The sequence below is a fragment of the Lacerta agilis genome, chromosome 2 (genome assembly GCF_009819535.1).
Source record: "Lacerta agilis isolate rLacAgi1 chromosome 2, rLacAgi1.pri, whole genome shotgun sequence".
NCBI lineage: Eukaryota > Metazoa > Chordata > Lepidosauria > Squamata > Lacertidae > Lacerta > Lacerta agilis.
In genome coordinates, this window is record NC_046313.1 from 73,569,249 (window position 1) to 73,591,894 (window position 22,646).

General features: G+C 41.0%; 1 protein-coding gene across 2 annotated transcripts in view; it reads left to right on the top strand.

Moving 5' to 3' along the window:
* Positions 1-22,646, top strand: part of ATP2B2 (ATPase plasma membrane Ca2+ transporting 2) — a 197,845-nt gene that overhangs the window by 131,304 nt on the left and 43,895 nt on the right. For both annotated transcript variants that reach the window (XM_033140769.1, XM_033140771.1), the window contains 5 exons: positions 1,905-2,069; positions 2,653-2,867; positions 7,128-7,370; positions 13,610-13,851; positions 14,733-14,967. In XM_033140769.1, coding sequence (XP_032996660.1) covers positions 1,905-2,069; positions 2,653-2,867; positions 7,128-7,370; positions 13,610-13,851; positions 14,733-14,967 — 1,100 coding nt within the window. The remainder of the gene's footprint in view (positions 1-1,904; positions 2,070-2,652; positions 2,868-7,127; positions 7,371-13,609; positions 13,852-14,732; positions 14,968-22,646) is intronic.

Sequence of the window (22,646 nt, forward strand, 5' to 3'; positions counted from 1 at the left end):
TCTTTGTAAAATATACTGCAGTTGTGAGACATTTGACTTCTTTGAGTGTTATAAGATTAAAAAGAAGGTGGAACCTTGAAGCTGTATGCATCACCACCACCCTCTCTAACTCTGACCTTGCCCCATTCAGTAGCAAGGTATGCAGTGAACTTGTGAGTCTGTTTACTTCAACACACATACACATACCTGATAGTCTCATCCCTTATACTGATCACTGCACTCTGCAGGTGAGGGCCTCCTGTACATATCATCTTATCAGGAGGTCCGTACCACACAATATAGGAATCCGACCTTTAGCATTCTGGCATTCTCTTTTTGGCATCTATGGAATGGCCACTTACCTGGAAATCCTGAGGAAGCCGTGGTTTGCATTCACGGCAGGGCTGCTACCCAGCCCAGAACCATTGTGCATCCATGGTCATTGTGGGGACACCTGTTGTGGGGACAACACTCAACCCAGGGTCAACCCAGCCCTCTCATCAGCCAGGAGGTGAGCTGGTTGATGCCAGATTCACACCCACTGCCTTTGCCAAAACCTACTTACATCTGTAATCAGTAAAAGGTGTGGCCTACTTCATCCCAACTACCGGTGTCATGTGTATTCCTCATTGGTCTGCCTCCGGCTGGGTTGTGTATTTCTATGCCTGGGCACGCAAAGACTTTCCTCTTTCAACAAACCATTTAAGTAGAGCTCTTTCCTAGTCTGCAGCTGTATTCGAATTGTTTTTAGATGTTTTAATTGTTTTGTTGTTTGTTTCTTTGCAGCCCTGGACTCCTTTGGGAGAAAAGATGGGATATAAATTTTTATTATTAATAGTAGTAGTAATAATAATAATAATAATAATAATAATAATAATACAAGAGTTCTCGATAATAGTGTAGGGTTTTCTATTATGGGGAGGCTTGTTAGTAGGAATGAAAGGATCTATCAAGTTCTTTCAGTTCTCATCTTTATAATCTTAAATTCAGTTTTCCACATTTCTGCAGCAAGTGAATTTTAAAAATAACAGATCATCATGAAAAGCCTTCAGTTTTTGTGCATTTTTCCCAATTAACACAATTTGTACACAGTTTTGACTAATGTACACATTTTTTGCAAGCAGTCTCTCCTAATATAATGCCCTTTTCTATGTTTTTTTCATGAATATATTCATTCACTCCTAATATATGTGTTTTTATAAGCATTATTTGGCAGGAGAAATGTATCACAAAATTCAGATAGGTGCAAATTTTGAAGGATGGCTGTGTTTCAGTTCTCATTGTTTTGGAAAATGTGTGTTTGATAAATTATGCTTTAAATGCAAACTGAATCAAATTCTTCTCCCATCCCTACTTGTAAAGCATGCTGCAAACAGACTTAGAAGTAATCTTCAGACCTTGCCTCTGAATAAAGGAGGTGGAGTAGGTGATGCTGGCATCCAGAGTTAGAGAGTTAATTATATAGGTCATAAATCTATCATTCATATCCTGGTCTCAGGGTATAGTGCGAGTTCACATGAAGCAAACAGGTCTGAGTCTGGTAAGTACTTTGGAAGGGGGATGACCTGAGAACCCATGTAGGCCACTTTGGGTCAAACAACAGAATAATAGTGTGATATAAATGCAAGATTTTTTTTAAAACCCTTAAAAGTGAAAAACTGCTATAAAACCAACAAGCTTTCATTCTAGAGAAGGGGAGGCAGAAGCAGACCTTTGTGTATGATTTCTAAAGTGCTTTGTAAACTGAAGACTAGAAAATAGTTAGATGCTTATAATCTTATCAAAATAACCTGGGATGTCAACTGTTCTAAGGAAAGGAGTGGTGCAGAAGCTAACACTGAATGCCATATATCTCATTTTCTAAATTCTAAACATTCAAAATAACGCTACAGTTCTTAAATAACCCCCTCCTTCTGCACTGTTAGCCAAACAGCAGGATGGTGCTGCTGCAATGGAGATGCAGCCACTGAAGAGTGCTGAAGGCGGAGATGGAGATGATAAAGACAAGAGGAAAGCTAACATGCACAAGAAAGAGAAATCTGTCCTCCAAGGGAAGCTGACTAAATTGGCTGTCCAGATAGGGAAAGCAGGTATGGTGTACATTTGATGGGGTAGCCTATTGTGATGAGGAATGTACTAGAGAGTTTAGACTAATTGCCAGCCAGATCTGTGCACATTAGATAAAAGCCATTTCCCAAAGCCATTCCCTTTGTCTCCTTTGCTTGCACATGGAGCTCGATTAGCACTCTTATGTTTTTGCACTCCACACTCAAGGCACTCAAAGCAATTGTAGTATTAAACACACTTCTTTGGAACCCAAACTGAGACTCCGTGGGGTTCTGCTCATTCTCTGTAGTGATTAGAGTCCAGTGCAATTTCCCCAAGGTATAGCTGAGCTCAAGATCTCGAAATATCACATAGGATGCTGCCTTATGCAGAGTCAGATAATTCTCGTAAGTAATTTTGATGGGCTGCATGTGTGTGTGATTCTGGATCATGTCTCCAGGCTTCATTAGTTAAGCTGTCAGACACAATAATTATTAGAATGAGATTTTAACACACACAAATGTTGTAGCATGATGCCTTAAATAAAAATATATTTTTCACAAGATTTCCACACACCCCACACACTTGCTATAGTAAAAGTTAACATTTTTTTTTTGTCTGTTTCAGGTTTGGTGATGTCTGCCATCACTGTCATCATCTTAGTATTATACTTCACTATTGAAAACTTCGTAGTCACCAAGAAGCCATGGCTGCCTGAATGCACACCTATCTATGTTCAGTATTTTGTTAAGTTCTTCATAATTGGTGTTACTGTGCTTGTGGTTGCTGTTCCGGAAGGACTTCCCCTTGCTGTTACTATTTCCCTCGCTTACTCTGTGAAGGTAAGCAACAGTCTTGAAACCAAGATGAAAAGAAACAATCATTTTGCGTAGTTATTTAATTTGTTCATAGACCACTTAAAAATTGGTTTACTGTTTGGTAAGGTAAACAGGGCTGCATGTCAGTGTAATTTTAAAAGTTTTTCAGAATGCTTATGTCTTCACATCAAAAGTGTAGCTGAAGAATAGAATAGAATAGAATAGAATAGAATAGAATAGAATAGAATAGAATAGAATAGAATAGAATAATGTTGACATTGTGCACAGTAGAATATTTCTCTAGAGGAACTTCCCTCACTACTGTGGAACCAATATTTCAAACAATAACATGGGCGGGCGTTACTTAGGGGGATCTCTTTAAAGAAGTGAATGAAGCAATTAGACTTGGATGAAGAGACGTGGATTCCCACTTAAACTGAAGCACCTCAGGTGCCATTGTGCCATAGTGTCAGCCATTTTGCAGTTATGGGGGGAAACACTTACGCTAGAATAGATCAATTTCCAGTAATGAATATATACATAATTAAATTATTCTACAGTGGTAGGTTTTCAATATGCATGAATAACATAATCCAGTAAATAATGCAAATGCATTTGAATGGGAACCCGAACACCAAAGCAGAGTCTGAAATACAATTCACAATGAAGTTAATTGCCTTAGGACAGCAAATCTCTGTACTGTGTGATGATGGTCTCCTGTGCTAGTTTGTATGGACTGGTACTCATTGTGGTGAAATGTAATAGAGTTTACTGTCTCTCTTTTTCCTCAAAGAGGATTTTTTCAGGGTGTTGGTAGGCATTTATTGTTGTAACGTAATTCCTGTTTTTCTCCATACTACTACTACTACTACTACTACTACTACTACTATAAATTGCAATTACCACTTTCTCTCTTTATCTGCTCCCTTAACATGCTTGATTATCACCTTGCATTACTTTACCCTGGTAAAGCCCTCAATTACACATGGCAAAATATCTGTACCTATATTAGAAAACTGAGTGCTGAGTCATTGCATTAGAGGTTCATGTGGAATGCACATCTTCCTCTTCTCATCCTCAGTTTGCTTACACAGGCCAAGGAACACTCAGATGTGTACAGTATTTATCATTTGCTATTCAGCTTTGAGGTCTCTTAATATTCCCTCAAGTCTTTCTCCCAAGGATGCTTCTGAATTTCCTTTCATAGTTAGTGTTTTAGTGGTTCCCGCTTCCCTTTTCCTGGATTGTGGAGCAGTACCCATGCATGGTTTTTTTTTGCCATTTTCCCTGGCTTGGATTTCCAGAATTTGTAAAGACTGCTGTCTATACTGATGCCTTCCTGCCATCACAATGCCTAATACCATTCTTAGTAGCTTTAATATTCTGGCTTTTTAATAGCTTTCTTCACTGCCTGTATTGCATCTGCAGAAAACAGCAGCAGGAGACTTTTCAGGTGGTTTGCAATTTAGCGGAACCACCTGCTCCATCAAGGCCTAGTACGGGCCACATGATCTCCTGCAGTGATTTTGCAAAGTTTTTTGCAGATAAAGTCACTCAGATTCGGAAAGAAGTAGATTCCACCATGGGAGCAGGGCCGGGGTGGGAGAGTGCTAGAGTCCTTTCTAGTCCAGTTGCGTGGGATCAGTCCCAATCTGTTACCTCCAAGGATGTGGACAGGCTGCTTGGACGAGTGAAACCAACCACCTGTCTCCTTGATCCTTGCCCATCCTGGCTTATAAAAGCTAGCCGGGAAGGGCTGGGCAATGGGCTTCGCGGGGTGGTGAATGCCTCTCTCTGTGAGGGAGCCCTCCCAGCGCCACTGAAAGAGGCAGTTATTAAACCGCTTCTTTAAAAACCATCTTTAGATGCGGCCAATATGGCCAACTATCGCCCAGTCTCAAATCTTCCATTCTTGGGCAAGGTGATTGAGCGAGTGGTTGCTGAACAACTCCAGGCACGCCTGGAGGAAGCGGACCATTTGGATCCCTTCCAGTCGGGATTCAGGCCTCATCATGGCACTGAAACTGCCTTGGTCGCACTGGTCGATGATCTCTGGCGGGCTAGGGACAAAGGTGAGAGCTTTGACACCATCAACCATAACATCCTTCTGGGCCGTCTAGACAGGTTGGGAGCTGGGGGCACTGTTATACAGTGGTTCCACTCCTTCCTCCTGAGCCATGTTCAGAAAGTGGTGGTGGGGGATGAGTGTTCAGACCCCTGGGCTCTCACTTGTGGGGTGCCTCAGGGTTCTGTCCTTTCCCCCATGCTTTTCAACATCTATGTGTAGCCGCTGGGAGAGATCATCAAGGGATTTGGGCTGAGTGTTCATCAGTATGCAGATGATACCCAGCTCTACCTCTCTTTTAAATCAGAACCAGTGAAGGCAGTGAAGGTCCTGTGTGAGTGCCTGGAGATGGTTGAAGGATGGATGGTGGCTAACAGATTGAGGTTGAATCCTGACAAGACAGAAGTACTGTTCTTGGGGGACAGGAGGGGGGAAGGTGTGGAGGACTCCCTGGTCCTGAATGGGGTAAATGTGCCCCTAAAGGAGCAGGTGCGAAGCCTGGGGGTCATTTTGGACTCACAGCTGTCCATGGAGGCACAGGTTAATTCTGTGTCCAGGGCAGGTGTCTCACCAGAGTGGTGCATGCTCTAGTTATCTCTCACTTGAATTAATGCAATGCGCTCTATGTGGGGCTACCTTTGAAGGTGACCCGGAAACTACAACTAATCCAGAATGCGGGAGCTAGACTGGTGACTGGGAGTGGCCGCCGAGACCACATAACACCGGTCTTGAAAGACCTACCTTAGCTCCCAGTACATTTCCGAGCACAGTTCAAAGTGTTGGTGCTGACCTTTAAAGCTTTAAAGCCTTTAAAGCCCTAAACAGCCTCGGTCCAGTAGACCTGAAGGAGCGTCTCCACCCCCACCCTTCTACCCAGACACTGAGGTCCAGTGTCGAGGGCCTTCTGGCGGTTCCCTCGCTACGAGAAGCCAAGTGACAGGGAACCAGGCAGAGGGCCTTCTCAGTAGTGGCACCTGCCCTGTGGGACACCCTCCCACCAGATGTCAAAGAGAAAACGAACTACCAGACTTTTAGGAGGCATCTGAAAGCAGCCCTGTTTAGGGAAGCTTTTAATGTTTAATAGATTGTTGTATTTTAACATTCTGTTGGAAGCCAACCAGAGTGGCTGGGGAAACCCAGCCAGATGGGCAGGGTATAAATAATAATAATTATTATTATTATTATTATTATTATTATTATTATTATTATTATTATTATTATTATTATTAAAGTTCTGAAACATTGTATTAGTTTTGTTCTTAGATTATATAAACACAATCTTAACAACAACGACATATAGACAAACAAAAAAGGCTGGTAAAGGAAGGAAGGAGTAGAGAGCAGCAAGAGCTACCATAAACATTCATAATAGAATGTTTAGCTTAACATGTGTGTTTCTCTGAGTTCCATTCCTGCCTTTCTCCTCCCCACCACCCTGCAAATGTTTCCATTACAAGTAAGGATCAGTGTTTGGGTGGAGAGCTCCACTGAAGTCTAAAACTAACACCAGAACCTTTCCATTACAAGAAATGTAAATGCAGTGGTGTGGACAATTGTACGCTGAAAAGCAAACAAAGAAAACAGAAATGACTGGGTTGTGTTTTTTTAATGTGCATGATCACTCATGCACACAGCTTACCTAAATGGAAAAGAATAATGGAAATGGAAGAAATGGAAAGTTCAGCAAGAGCAAACTGTACATGCACTGTTACCAAAATTAATTATAGAAATCCTTAATGTAAAATTGGAAGATAAGTGGAGTGGAACACAGGACAGAGCCATCTGTAGAATTACAAAATGGAATGAAAGAAATATGTCCACTCCTACTTTGGTCTAATGCTCTCTCTCTGTGTGTGTGTGTGTGTGTGTGTGTCTTTCAAATGAATTTCAGTATTTTCGTACTGATGTTTGAAAACTGTAGCCAGATTATATTGTTCTTGTTCAGCTGATTGTATCATGTGCCTAAAAAAAGACAACCCCAAAAACCCAACCATTAAAATGTTGGCAGATATTAAATCGCATTAATCCCTCATTTACAGGAATTTTGTAAAAATGCATTTTGTGTACCTGAAGTTACTATCTATGTTTTACAAGTGCAAATGGGATTTTGAGGAAAGATTAATCCATCTGCACTACTTAAAAATGCTTATGCATTTAATTAGCATAAGGGATTTTCAACCTATTTACCAAATAGGCTTTATTTTTTCCTTCTTTTTCAGAAAATGATGAAAGATAACAATCTGGTCCGTCATTTGGATGCGTGTGAGACGATGGGTAATGCTACAGCCATCTGCTCTGATAAAACAGGGACGTTAACCACCAACCGGATGACAGTAGTACAAGCGTATGTTGGAGATGCCCATTACAAAGAGATCCCTGACCCAGATTCCCTTCCAGCCAAAATTCTGGATTTGCTGGTTAATGCAATTGCCATCAACAGCGCTTACACTTCAAAAGTTCTGGTAGGTAGGCTTTGATTTCAGACACTAAAAAGACATTTGGGGAGTCTCTGTTTATACTTAGAATTCTCTTTCCACTGTAGTAAAAATGCTGTTGTGTGACGGTTTCGCCAAAGTAAGAATAACTTGAAAAATCGACATCTATATGTTTCGAAGAAATGTTTCGAAAACTATTCTGTTTTGTAACTTACATGTGCCATGCCAGATTTTCATGAAGCTGATATTTTTAGGTAAGAAGTCGGCTTCCAAGGAATGTCAAAAGGCCCCCAAAGTTTATTAATTTATCTTTCACAATTTTTGTCCCTGTAGACAGCACAGATCTCTATTGCATAATTCAAGCAAATCAGTGGTCAGATAGTAATAAATAATGATAATAATGATGAGGATGACATTTGCACAGTACTTTCCACTGTTCAAAGTGCTTCGCATGCACTACTTACTTGTAATCCTAACAACTAAATCAGTATTATTATCCTTCTTATTGCAGATGAGGGGATTGAGGCTAAGATAAAATGGCTTACTTTACGCTGGCTAGTAAATATGATCACACACACACACAAACACACAGTCTACCCAGACAAGCAAGATGCATTTTCACAGTTCAGGAACACATATCCAGTCAGGCAAAAAGCACTTGACAATGGCATGGAACGTGGCAGGTGAAAGGTGTGTTCTAAGGAGTGAGTGTGGCCTAATCAGAGTCCCAAGGGCTGTACAGAAATAGCTGCAGGGCTGCATCAGATCCCTACCCCCTGAACTAGATGAATAATGATCATACTGTTTTGCATTACATTTTGCTTAAAGAGGAATAGGTTGGAACTATTTGTTCATTGTGTGGATGGAAGAAGAGTTTCAAGAAGAATTTGTAGTTGAGAGTTCTGTTTAGCCCTTTCCTTACCCACTTCTCTACAAATGCCCCTCTGGCCATTTAAATAAATCGGGTCCTCCCTTAAAGAGGGCACATATTGCGGTGAGACCTGGCAACCAAACCCTGTGTTGTGGGTGGGTATGATTGACAGCCACAACACCCAATCGGTAGGTCCCTCAATGCAGGGTTCAATCGGGCCAATGGGACGCAAGCTAAACGGATCGAGGGACCCATGCACATGACCCAGAGCTTCCTCTTTCAGTGCGTGCATTGGAACACCCGCCCACCTCTCCCTACTTTTAGGGCTTGTGCTCTTGACCTTGCTATGCTGTCGTGTGTCATCTGTCATTGGGACAGGGGCACGGCAGGAATTTTCCCCACTTGGCTGATTGGCTGTTGCCATTTGGGTTTTGCCTGCCGCATAGCAAATAGTCACAACTTGTAAGGTTGTGGATAGGCTCTGGTTCAGGTGGTAGGGATGGGAGAATGCTCTCGCCATCCCTATGTGAAGGGTATTCTGTTAAAGGAATCCAGGGACTTGATGGTTTGATCCACCCCTGAGAGGGGGTTGTGCCCGTGCCTGAGTCCAGGGGGACATTTGGGTGGTGGATAGAGCATGTCCCCGGCTTTCCGCTTATCCAGGTGTTCACCCTTGGCTGACCTATGCTGGAACCCTGGGTCAGTGCTACCTGCGGAGCATGGAACTACTCGAACCAGAGCCTATGCAACCAATCACTTGCTGTAATCAATAAAGTTGTGGCCTAAATTCTGCCAAAAACCAAACCAAAATTTGAGCCTTGTCTGAATTTATTTGGAGTGATGTTAAAAGGTCTGAACACGCAAAAACTCCAGCCAGATCTCAAGACCAAATTTCTCTGTGTATAAAAGGCCTATTGAAGAACTGGTGGGTTCAAGAGGGGATAAGCAATGTTCCCTTTCACCCACCAATTTTCCCCTACTAATGTCTTCTGTGAGTCTACATTTGCATTGAGTCAGGATTTGGGAACTGACATTTGCATAAATAATATCCAATTCTACCCCAAGAAGAAGTCCTATCTGAAGAAGTGTGCATGCACACGAAAGCTCATACCAGGAACAAACTCAGTTGGTCTCTAAGGTGCTACTAGAAAGAATTTTCGATTTTGTTTTGACTATGGCAGACCAACACGGCTACCCACCTGTAACTCTACCCCAAGAGTCACTCATAAGAATGGAGTGGGGAAAGCCTTTGTAGTATTAAAATTGCAGCCTGGACATTAAGAAAAGCTGTGGCACAAGGAACTACAATGTCATTGATAACTGTTCTTTATGTATGTGTTTTCAAGGACAAATGAAAGAGAAGTGGCATGTATTTCTCTTCAGACTAATAGTTTTGACTGTATATGTACTTTTTATATAAAATTACTCTTCTGTTTTCTGAATCCTAAGAGCACTGTGAAACTTTGAAGGCATTATATCTAGAAATGTCTATATTTTATTTTGTTTCTACTTAATGTAGCTTTGACTTACTATTGGGCCTCTGGGAAGCCCATGTAATTCAATAAATTTTAGGCCTATTTATAATCTTACTACAGTAGTAGAATTTCTTATAGCCTCCTGCTTTCTTTGTCCTGCAGACATGTATACATGTGAGCTGTAGACTATTTAGTGACTGATGTGTAACATAACTATTGAAACATATCATATTATTTCAAGGTGCCAGTGAAGACAATCAAAACATATGAATAGCATCTCCTTTTGTCTACAGGTAGAGGTCAAATCACTATGATAAAAGGGGGAGAACAACCCAGTTTCCCACACTGCCTTTGCCTGTTTAGCTTGCTTTCTGCACCTTTTCTTGGAAACGAACAAGCCAGTTTACAGTAGCCATCAAACTCCCCTGGTCTGGGCATAGGTGGTTGAGAAGGAGGTGGTTGAGAAGGCAGGCTAAGCTTCAGTATTACTTAAGCAGTCACAGTATGGTATACTGCAGCAACTGCAGCCCACAGATGCCTAAAAAGCATCTGTAACCCCCTCCCAAGTAAAGTCCATGCTTGGTCATTTCCCACTTCAGTTTCTCTAGTGATATTTAACAAAATTTACATACCACTTGACTGTAAATAAAATGCATAAGCAGTTAAATAAAGCAAACATTAAGGGTGGAATTAAACTAATCTGTTCCATAAGCAGAGGTCAGCACAATGAATCCTGCTACTGTAATGGGACTTTTCTCCACGTCTCCATTGGTCACACAAGATTCCCCCATTTAATAACTTTTTGCTTCAAATACAAAAAGTAAAAAAAAAAAAAGTTTTGTTTTCTCATCTACTCAAAGAGTGAACCTAGGCTATTGGGTATAAAACGATACCATACTATACCGGGCTTGCAAGTATGTGGAGAGCCAATCATCTGTACTATTTGCCCATGATCTAAGTAGAATTTTCCAATGCCCTGCTTTGCTGGATTTGTGACTAGGTGCAGGCATCTAGTGAGAAGTATAGTTTGTTAAGTGTGGTGGGAATTGTAGCTCTGAGGGGGGATAAAGCCTTACAGTTCTCAGGATTCTTTGGGTGTTGTGTGTGTTTGCAGAAAATATATATATATATATATTATGTGTAGGACTAAGCTGTGTGTATGAGTATATGTGTGAGGATGAGAGCAATATATTTACTTAGGGATACGAAATATTAGTTGTTTTACAACACTGAACTAAACTAAGATTTAAGTTTTAAAAACGAATAGTGGATTATTGTTATCACAGTTATCGCGAGTTCAACAGCCTGATCTGAATGCACAACTTCATTGTCTCACATAACTCTTCTGATCAGGATTTATGGTTAGGGGAGTTTTCTAAACAATTATTTTCGAAAATTCCAGGTAACTTTGTTTTTACATTGTATCATGTTTCAGCCTCAGTTTAAATCCATATTTCTTTTCATTTTATTTTTTTAGTTTAAGTTTATTTGGCATCTGCAAATACTTGGTTACAACGACTCTGTTTTAATTTGAATGGTGTATACAAATAATAATAATAAACACTTTGATTGTTGTGCACTTTAGACCCGGGGCAGTCTGCCACCATGGCAGTCTGGTACAGCTGATACTCAGCCTGCAAGAAAAGATTTATGATATGATTAGCATAGCAGAAATTGCAGGTGGAAATAAAATAATAGCTTTCATTATAGCAGAGTTAAATTTCCTTTTCTTTCTTTGCTTTAATTTTGAGAGTTAATAAACATGAAACAGCCTAAAATAATATCATTTTAAAGTGTAAAGCAGATTCGTTCTCACTACAGATTGCGGACAGTAGTCTGCAAGGAAACTGGCTTGGCAATCAGATGGTTTGTGCTGAAGCATTCCAGGAGAGGAAATGTCACTGCCAATTCTCACCACCATAAGCTTTATTTTATTACACCATGGTGAGATTGTGGGACCTGCAGCTGTTCTAGCAGGTCTCACAGAATTTAAGACCTCTTCTGAAAATTACTGCCTTTTCTTCTTTATACTTACCTCATGTGCACTCAAAACAATGAGTATCTTTTATTAAAACTTACTTTAAACCACAGCAGAAATGCCTGTCCCAATTGGTGAGGAGGACAAGCCTGCATAGAGTAAATATGTTGGTGGATGCAAACAATTTATTTAGATTATGGTTAGGCCAGACCTGGGCTGGATCTAAACACATCAAAAAAGTGTTTCAGAAAAACGCGTTGTAAACCTCAAACTGCGAAATCATGTTGGTGAAAGACGGAACTCCACAGCACTGTCTGGTGTCACAGTATTATAACACATAATGTAGCTTTACTAATGTAGCTGAGTCCCTGGCCTTGGGGGTCACACTTTTTATCCTTTTGTTAAGAAGTTACAGTTCTAAAATCCTTTTAGAAATTATTTGTCATGATGGTTAAAACATATTATTACAGGAAAATACATTTATTTTGAATGAATTTTATAGCCTTTATTAAGTTGCTGAAGAACAGGAAAGGGAATTAATATGGGGCACGGTTGCCTAGGTACTCAGTGTGTACAAAATTCCAAGATGATCACATCAAGGGTTTTGTTATGTTTTCTTGAATACAATATACTTCCTTGTATTGTTGTAAATTACCTTGATACCTTTACTGTACAAGGTGAATGAATGAATCAGTAATAACCTTACTAATGCTCGTTATTATTCCCAGATGGAGAGCTCAGACCAAGAAATAATGGCTTTCCTCAAATCCAGTGACTCCACCCATTGCTATAATAGGGTTTCAACAGAGAACTTGCAATTCCAAGCTCATGTTTTTAACAACTACAGTAGATCAGCTTTCTTCCATTCTGTTAACATTAAAGATCACTGTTAAATAGAATTGGAATACAGTGGTACCTTGGGTTACATACGCTTCAGGTTTCAAACTCCGCTAACCCAGAAATAACGCTTCAGGTTAAGAACTTTGCTTCAGGATAAGAACAGAAATCATGCTCTGGCGGCCCAGCAGCAGCGGGAGGTCCCATTAGCTCAGTGTTTTTCAACCACTGTTCCGCGTCACGCTAGTGTGCCGCGAGATGTTGCCTGGTGTGCCGTGGGAAAAATTGAAAAGTAATTATAAAATACTTTCTTTGTGTTTATTTGATTCCTATTCAAGAGAATTACTTTATATATAGTCAATATAGGCACAGAGTTAATTTTTTTAACATTTTCTAATGGTGGTGTGCCTCGTGATTTTTTTCATGAAACAAGTGTGCCTTTGCCCAAAAAAGGTTGAAAAACACTGCATTAGCTAAAGTGGTGCTTCAGGTTAAGAACAGTTTCAGGTTAAGAACGAACCTCCGGAACAAATTAAGTACTTAACCAGAGGTACCACTGTAGAAGTAACATGTTATCTTTTAACATGTTATCTGGATGTGCATATCTTGGTGCAAAATTGGTTTTTTTAATTATTATTATTATTATTTTGTTGGCCACTTTGCATTCTGCAAGGAAAGGGAGAGGGGGAAATGTCTTTATTTATTTGAACTCGTGTAGTAAGTTAAGATTTTCAGAGTAGGACCCAGGTGGCAAATTACACATACTTTGCTCTTACCTTTTTTCGTTTTCAATGGGCTGCAGAAGCCTACAGTTTGGAGCACAAAACTGGAATGGGGGACAGACTGCTGTTTTCTATGCCCCGTCCACATGGTGGAAAGCAGCATCCGGGAAAATTTTGAATAGAAACTCTGCCTAAGAGGAACGGTTAGGCAGCTGACCTGGCCCTCTACAAGTGCTCCAATCAAGATTTCAGACTTCTGCTGCTTTACTAAAAAATAAAAAAGGGAAATATCGGAGGGAAAGCTGCACCTGCATAGTGTAAGATCTTTATGCTGTGGGGACATGAAGGAAAGTTTGAAATCCCAATTCTTTCTTTATCCTTAGCCACCAGACAAGGATGGTGGTCTACCTCGTCAGGTTGGCAACAAGACAGAGTGTGGATTGCTGGGGTTTGTCTTGGACCTAAAGCAGGATTACCAGCCTGCCCGGATTCAAATGCCTGAAGAGAAGCTCTACAAAGTGTACACATTTAACTCTGTGAGAAAATCAATGAGTACTGTCATCAAAATGCCAGATGAAAGTTTCCGAATGTACAGCAAAGGAGCTTCTGAAATTGTCCTAAAGAAGTATGTACTTAATATTTGCTTTGAACACATCACGAAATTTGGCTATGCACGTGATCCAGTTCTCATTATTTGGTTAGTTTAAATCTTACTAACACAGATTGGCAGATGCACACACAGAGACTTTAAATGTACAGCTAGACAATGGAACATGTTTTTACATTATCAAGTGCTCTCCTATGAGACGCCATGTGTTAGGTGATTCCTAAATAAGTCTCATAGAAATGAATGGGAGCAAAGGAAGAGCACTACTGCGTATGCATAGCTGCCATTCATTTAAGTGAGTTGTAGAAGAAATTCCTGGCAGACATGGCACATGTCCTTTTGTCTTATTTACCACAAAGAGGTAAATTGTTATTTTTCTGCTTCCTGGAAAAAGTATAGATTAAAAATGCCTGCTTTGATTTATTTTAAGAATAAAGCAGCACATTTCAAAGTGTGTAATATCATTTATCATGAATGTATGAGATGCACAATAGTTCTCACTGTTACCAATTGGCTTACTATGAGTGGCTTGCTAAAAGTCTGGTTCGGGGCTTGTTAAACTTAAATTCAGTTTTTCTAGGTTCAAGACCAATGATTTTTAAACACTGAACCCCCTCACATTATTCAGACTACCTTTGTTATGCATTCAAGGCTTCTTCTCCGTATTTGTTCCAACATTTATTATTATTTTTTTGCCAACAAAGAGATGTTATAATTCATTATTTCCACCGATAGATCTAACTAGAATTCCATCACCCATTTGGCTTAGGAAGGTACCAATCAATTTGCTACTTATTAAAATTAATGCTATATCTCAGGCATGTTAAAATCTTTATTCTTTTTTGTCTAGGAAATTTCTTCTTAACTGTAGAATTGCTGCTGGTATCCTTTCCTTCCAGGTGTTCTAAGATTCTTAATGCAGCTGGTGAGCCTCGCATCTTCAGACCTCGTGATCGGGATGAGATGGTAAAGAAAGTGATTGAACCTATGGCCTGTGATGGATTGAGAACTATCTGTGTTGCTTATCGAGACTTCCCCAGCAGCCCTGAACCAGACTGGGAGGATGAAAATGACATTCTGTCTGACCTGACTTGCATTTGTGTGGTTGGCATAGAAGACCCTGTAAGACCAGAGGTATGCTAAATTTAAGCCCTGATCCTAAACCATACTCATTTGAAGTAAGTTCCATGAACTAATAATACTAATTTCCAAATAGGTTTTAGGTGTAGAATGTTAAAACACTATTATTATTATTATTATTATTATTATTATTATTATTATTATCATCATCATTATTATTAAAAAATGTGCTTCCTACAGTTCAGTTTTTGAAATCATTTATCTGTACTGCAGTGTGGCCTAAAATACACCATTTTGTATCAAAAGATTCATGCAACATTCCCACCTCCCTTTTTTGCTTCTGTTCATTGTGTTGTGATATTATGACATGACGAGCTGCGAACGCTGCAGCAAGGTCACAAGACTCAAGAGTCATGTTTCCTCTCTGTGGGAATTACACTGGGCATACCAGCTCCCACACATGTGATGTCATTGTATTTTACTATTGTACTCTCCCCTTTCTGTTTTGCATCAGGAGATGCAAGACGCATTAAGACACAGCTCTGAATTATGAGCTGCTACGCAGAGACATTCTGCTCTAATTCTACAATAAAGTAGATCTTAGCCAAATGGCTTGTGTATGTTGTTTTCAAGCTGGGAACAACTGCATATTACATTGTGCCCCTGGACTCTAGGAGCCAGAGGGCACGGAAGCTTCGTCCGTCTTGGGGGTCAGTCTCTCAACTTGCCCCCGCGGGAAGTTTTCATAACATTGGTAGCAGTTGGCTGGTTTCCGAACATCGGACCTCTGATTGACTTCTGCCTGATGTTTATCTGCCGGCAAAGAAAGCAGCCTTAAACTGTGTGCTTCGTTCCGGGGGAGTTTTTTCGTGCTGAAGACGGCCGTTTTCCCACTGTGAGATGAAGACGCGTTAATTGACTGTGAGTAGTACCGGACTGATTTACGAGGCAATAAACCTCAGAAGGCTAGGTTTGTTTGCTTAATTTGCTTTCTGAAGACAGAGTAAAAAGCCTGCTTTTTCGCCACAATGGCAAAGGATAGCAAGCAGAGCAGCAGCTCCCTTTGTCCACTTCTCACTGATGAAAATTATCAGACATGGCGTATTAAAATTGAAGCTGTGCTTACCAGGCAGAATTTGCTTGATGTGGTCACTAATGCCCCTCCACCTTTCCCAGGCCCTCGATGGCTGAACAGGGACAATCAGGCGAAGGCGACCATTGTTTTGCATCTTGACCAATCCCAGTTAATACACATCAGGGATTTGCTTCACGCTAATGATTATTGGGTTGTTTTGCAAAATGAACATTTGAGGATAGCGGCAGGGAGTTCCATGCTGCATTTCCAACGTCTCACCAACCTTAGGTTAAAGGAGGGAGACAATTTGCGTTCGCATCTTAACCATATGAAAGAATTAAGAAGTGAACTCGCACAACGCAACGTTCAATTGAACGAAGATGTGTTTTGTTTCATGGTTTTGAATAGCCTCCATGCCGGTTATAGTGCTATTGCATCACAGCTAGGTGCCCAGGATGCTCAAAACTTAACCGTTGCCAGAGTCTTCTCAACTTTGCTAAATGAGCAAGATCGTTGTGCTGCTCAAAATGAGGCTAATGGAAGGGGGAGTGAAGCAAGAGCGTCCTCAACCCCACCTAGTGGTCCAACTGAGCATGTGCAAGCTCTTAAAGTCATACGCTGCACAAACTGTGGAATGAGAGGACACAGTTTCCAGACCTGCAGGAAGCCCAAGAAAGGATCTACTCAACAAGCAGGTGGATCTACAGGCAAGGCGCAAGCCAAAGTCTCCAAAGGGCGCACAGTTGCATTGCTTACACAAGGCGTGCAGGAGCAGGATGACATTGACATTGACCTAGCGTGGGTTATAGACTCAGCTTGTTCGCACCACATGACCGCAAACAAACGTTTGTTTAAGACTTTTGAGAAGCAAGAATCCACCGTGTCGCAGGTGAGTGGAACACACCTGAAATCGACTGGAGTTGGAACTGTTTATCTTCAGAGTCTCCAGCTGTCTATCAGCAACGTGCTATACGTCCCAGAAATTGCCTACAATCTGCTAAGTGCATCGCAGCTTACCGAGAAGGACTGCGAGCTCAGGCTGCGCAAAGGACTGTGCAAAATTTATAAGGATGAAGAAGTTATCCTTACAGCTCAGAAGAACAAAGATGGACTGTTTTTACTGTCGTTTGATTCTACTGACTGTTGTTATGATGTTGTTGACTCTTATTTTGCAGGTGCTGCTAAGTCCAAGGAGACTACCAAACAGCCACGCAGAGAAAAGGTCACAAGATGTTTCCAGCAGGTTTCTGCTGATGTAATAGGACTTCTGCCAAAATCTAGAGGCGGAGCTACCTGTTATTTATTGCTGTCTGATCATTTCTCTAAATTCTCTTGGATTTATACTATGAAAAGTCCGCAGCAAGTCTTGGCCAAGTTCACTGAATTTTGTGCTAAGATAGATTTCATGCATGATGGAAAAATTGAATGTTTGTATACTAATCAATTACCAGTGTTTGATTCACAGGAGTTCAAGGACTTTCTAAGTCAACATTGCATTCGGCACAAAGTTGCTGTCAGCCAATCATCATGGAACAAAGATTTGTGTGTTAAAATTAACACAATACTACGTGAGGGTATGCAGGCGCAATTGCTAAGTGCAAAGCTGTCTGACCAGAATTGGGCTGAAAGCCTATCTGCCTTCACATATGCTTGGGTCAGGAGTGTTCCAAAAGGAATGGAATGCTCACCTTATGAGATACTGTTTAACAGAAAGCCTTCTGTTAAGCATCTTAAGGTTTTTGGTTCTCAAATGTGGGTGGAATCACTAGAAGGTGCCACCATCCAAGGCATTTTTATGGGCTATGAGAAAGGTCAATACAGAATTCTATTGCCTTCCTCAAACACAGTAATTCTTACTCAGGAGGTAGAACCTACTGTAAAGCCGGAGACAAAGATTCTCCAAAGCTTTCCCATTGATGTCAATACATATGAGGATTCTGACACCAGCAGTAGCAGTGCAAGCTCAACCACGGCTAGTTCCGACACAGGTGACACTGTCATTGAGAGAACTCATGCTATGACCAGGCCATCTACAGATGATGATGTGCTAGGATCTTTAGAGCCACTGTTTACAATTGGTAAAGTTTCTCCAAAAAGTCCTGTTCAGGAGAAACTCAGCAAAGAGGATCTACATCTTGTGCGTAGATCTGAGAGAGTGACAAAGGGTCAGGCGCCCAAACGTTACTCCAAAGAGTTTGCAATCTCAGCTGTTGCAAATGTAGCTGTAGTTTGCACTCAAGACAGAGACACTCAGGCTCATTTCACAGATGTGAGAAAGCCACATCAACAGGTTGCAAAGTTCAACACTGTTTTTGCCAACACACACAGAGCAAGTGCTCTGGTCCCCTGGAGAGTTGGTTATCAAAGGCTTCAACTGGTAGAACCAGTCTCAGAGAGTTCCAAGGATGGAACAAAGACATCAGATTCATACTGTGTATATGATAACTGTTTGTTTACTTCTCTTAATGATGCCTTACTTTTCGCCGCTCTCACATTGTCTAATATCGGGGGAGGATGTTGTGATATTATGACATGACGAGCTGCGAACGCTGCAGCAAGGTCACAAGACTCAAGAGTCATGTTTCCTCTCTGTGGGAATTACACTGGGCATACCAGCTCCCACACATGTGATGTCATTGTATTTTACTATTGTACTCTCCCCTTTCTGTTTTGCATCAGGAGATGCAAGACGCATTAAGACACAGCTCTGAATTATGAGCTGCTACGCAGAGACATTCTGCTCTAATTCTACAATAAAGTAGATCTTAGCCAAATGGCTTGTGTATGTTGTTTTCAAGCTGGGAACAACTGCATATTACATTGTGCCCCTGGACTCTAGGAGCCAGAGGGCACGGAAGCTTCGTCCGTCTTGGGGGTCAGTCTCTCAACTTGCCCCCGCGGGAAGTTTTCATAACACATTGTACATACCCATTTTACTCCTGAGGTTTGGGGAACCCTGTGGAATGGTCAGTGTGCTGTTGAGGTCTGCAGCTAGTATGAGGAAGAAGGAATTGGTAGAAATAAGTCCAAGCAAGTCTGCACATGGAGATGTTTCTTTTTAAAACAAACAAACACGTATTTTAGCAGGTATGAGAGTAGTACCAGAAAACTCATGCTCTGATGCATTGTTTATAGAGGTTCCAGGCGCTTCCCCAGGGGTCATGTTTCCTTTTGGAAATGAGGCACAGCAGACACTGTGGTGTCTTAATGATATATGGTTTATTTACACACATATATGACCTAAGCCTACAGCGGAGGGGTTCACAGCCTTAACACCCCAAGAGGGTTTTATTTCTCCCTTAGCTGTAGCCTTGGATTCCAGCAGAGATCCATGATGGCTCTCTCTCTCTCTGCTTGCTGCTCTTCCTCCAGGTCACATACCTGTCCCCAAACCTCTTAGCTCTCAACCCTAAACTGATAACAATATGTTCACTTGGGGAGCTTGTTTATTACAAGTCATGAATGGATACACTTGCTATGATGATTTTTGATATCGTTACTGATAATGTATTAACAAACAGTAGGTGGTTATAAAAGGGCTACATGACTCGTTTTTCCATTCCATTATGTGTCTAGTATATCTAGATGAAATGTCTTCCACTCCAAACAGGTTTTGGCTCATTCACTAAATAGCTTGTTCACTGGATGAAATGTTGCATGGGAGTTTGAAATAAAAATATTGGTTTTTAAATGGATAACTTTTTTAAAAAATTATGGAGGTCCTAATTTCATCCTCCTAACAGTTTAGTTGCTTCAATGTGTGATACAAAGGGCATTTCAGCAAGCTAATTCAGTACTGTTTTCCACAGTATCCTCCTGGACCATTTCTGTCAGTTGCTGTTTTGCAGTCTTTCCACTCCTACTTACAGGGCTGGGTTCAAAGAATAGCATTGGTTTTTATGTGTCCACCTTCTGGTAGCTGTGCTGTGGGATGCCACAGAGCACTATTTTGTTCCCAATGCTGTTTAATATTGATACAAAACTGCTCTCCTAACGTCAGCATGCTAATGACACCCAGCTCTATCTTGCTATTACAGTCTGAATCAGGAGACACTGTGATTGTTCTTAATTGGTCCCTGGATGCACTGCTAAGCTGCAGATGGGTAAAATGGAGACTTTGTATGAGTGTCCCCATGGGAGTTTACCAGTTCTGGGTAGGGTTGCACTGACTCTGAAGTAAGCCTTTTGAATTTTGGGGTACTGATAGATCCATCTTTGTTACTGGAGGCCTAGGTAACTACCATGGTGAGGAGCACCTATGTGGAGAAATCACATTTTGCAGTTTGTTTATAGGGACAAAGTTTGTTTTATATGAAGGTAATGGAAGGGTTCAGGTTAAATTACAGTGTATCCATTGACAGCTGACCATTGGCTATTAATTACATAAGAATGGACTGGTAAAAGCTAGGTTCTTTTTATACTGAGTTAGAGGATTATAAAAGTGAATTTTGGATTGGCTTGATAGATAGGGATTCTTGATCACTCATTGGCTAGGAAAAGTGGTCTGATGAGGGGGGACAACGACAACTTTTTGCTACTTAAATCTCATTGGTTGAAGTGTAGGCTGACCAGTGAATAAATAGGCCACTGTATTGGGAGAGAGTGTGACTGAAGAAAACTGCTGAGAAAGAGGAAGAGGCAGAAGGAAGAAGGCTGTAGTCTGGAGCAGAAGGAAAATGAAGAGCAATATGAGGAAGAGGCTTATTGAGGCTAGGGGAAGCCTAGTAGCATAGTCTTGAGAAGCACTGGCTTAAGCTGAATATTGACAGAAAGGCTATCTAAGGGCACTGAGGAGTGAGGAAGGGTTCAGTAAGGAGCTTCTGGATCTGACCAGAGAGGTAACTGCTGGAAAACCTGGCTCATAGGACAACGAGCAGTCGTCCTCAGTACTTGGTGGCAGTGAAAGTTGGTTGACTGGGCAAGAGGAACTAAGAGAAATTGGCATAGTAATTAAACAGGGTTAGGAATTGTGCATTACAAATCAGTTCCTGACCCATAATGTTGGATGCTGTTATTACTAGGTGTGTTTTTTTAATCTGTATTTTTATTACACTGCTTTACTGTTTTTATGTTTGTATTTTTGCACACTGCTTAGAGATTTTAGAAACAGACATAGGCAGACAGGCGGACAGCTTAGTTTTCTGAAAGTACACATGCAGCTTCACCGTGAAAGCCAAGATAGTGTTTAAAAACAGCCTGTGCGTTCTCCAGGAATGGGTCTATGTGTTGTGACAATGCAGTACAAAAGTAGTCCTTTGGATGGTGAAATAAAATAGTTGTAAGACCTGAGTCATTAAAAAAATAAAAATAGCAATGTGGTAGTTGTCACATGAAACAGTGTTGTGTGGCAGCCACTTCATACGCCCGGTCACTCCTAACAAGCAGCTCCCAATGTAGCTCTGGTGATTTTCACTTTGTGATAATCTCACAGCCTGTTTTATTTATTTCTGGACCAGTGTGGTTAAAACCATTAGAACTGTGTAGGAATTGTCTGAGTTAAAAGACTTGCAGTTATGTTTGGTAGAAAACATGCATGAATAAGACAAAAAAAATTAACAAAAAATATTTCTTATTGCTGCTGAATGTCAGTGCTGCTACCTCCTACATTCTCTTCCTTCTTCAGCAGGGGGCTACTTTATTAAGTAGCTATTAAGTAAGTCCTAGAATCTAGGACAGCAATGGGGAACTCCCAGCAGACAGATCTAGATAGGGGTCCGAATTTGGCTCACGAGGCCATTTCCCTCAAAAGTATGTCCACCTTTCCCACACCTGCAGCAAGTAAAGACATGGTGCAAAGTAACTATCAGAAGTTTAAAGTGCACTCCTGACTTTTCCTTGCTATGTGGGGCTTGCTGACAGCTGCTTGGTGGTGACAGTGTGCCTTCAGTGACAACAAGCCCTTCAGAAGTTGTCACTTGGCATCATAATGACATCAGGTGATTTGCTGGTGGGTGGCACCACCTATCTGTCAAAAAAATGCCCCACAGCAAACATTTGTTCAACCCATAATTGCCTTGATGCTGCAATCTGACTGGAAGGGGGCACATTTCTTTTCCTCTGTGCTGTACTGCTTTTATTATAGAAATGGCCCCTCTGAGCTGCTTTTTACCCTACAGTGCAAAATGATGCAGGTAGTCATTCTGTTTCAGATTGCAATTTTCTGAAGAAAACAAATCCTATTTTGAATTTTAGTAGGGATATTTCTGGAGATTTCACACCTGGTGCCACATGGCCCTGGGCATGATTTCCTTTCTTAACAGCTTAAGAGGTAACCACATTTGTTTGGATAGTGGGAAGGTTATTCTCATCTCTTTTAAACTCAACAATAAAATATTATGTTCGTTTGTTGCACATGGGCATCCAGAGCTGATATTTAGAAAGTCGGGGGGGGAGCATTACTAAGTCAAATTAATTATGTGAGTGACTGAGACCAACTGAAAGCTGAGAAGAATTTCTGGTAGACATTTTTTGTGTGTGGTAGAACTTTGGCTGCTTCTTTCCTAGCAGGCCTCATGTGACAATGCCTCATTTTTTCCCTGTGGTAAAATGGCTGTATTCTTAAGACCTGCCAATGCTCTTTGGTCTTCCATACAGCATTTCTAACAGTATCTAAAAATGTGGCAAACTTAAAAGTGCAATCTTATACAGAGTTACTGAG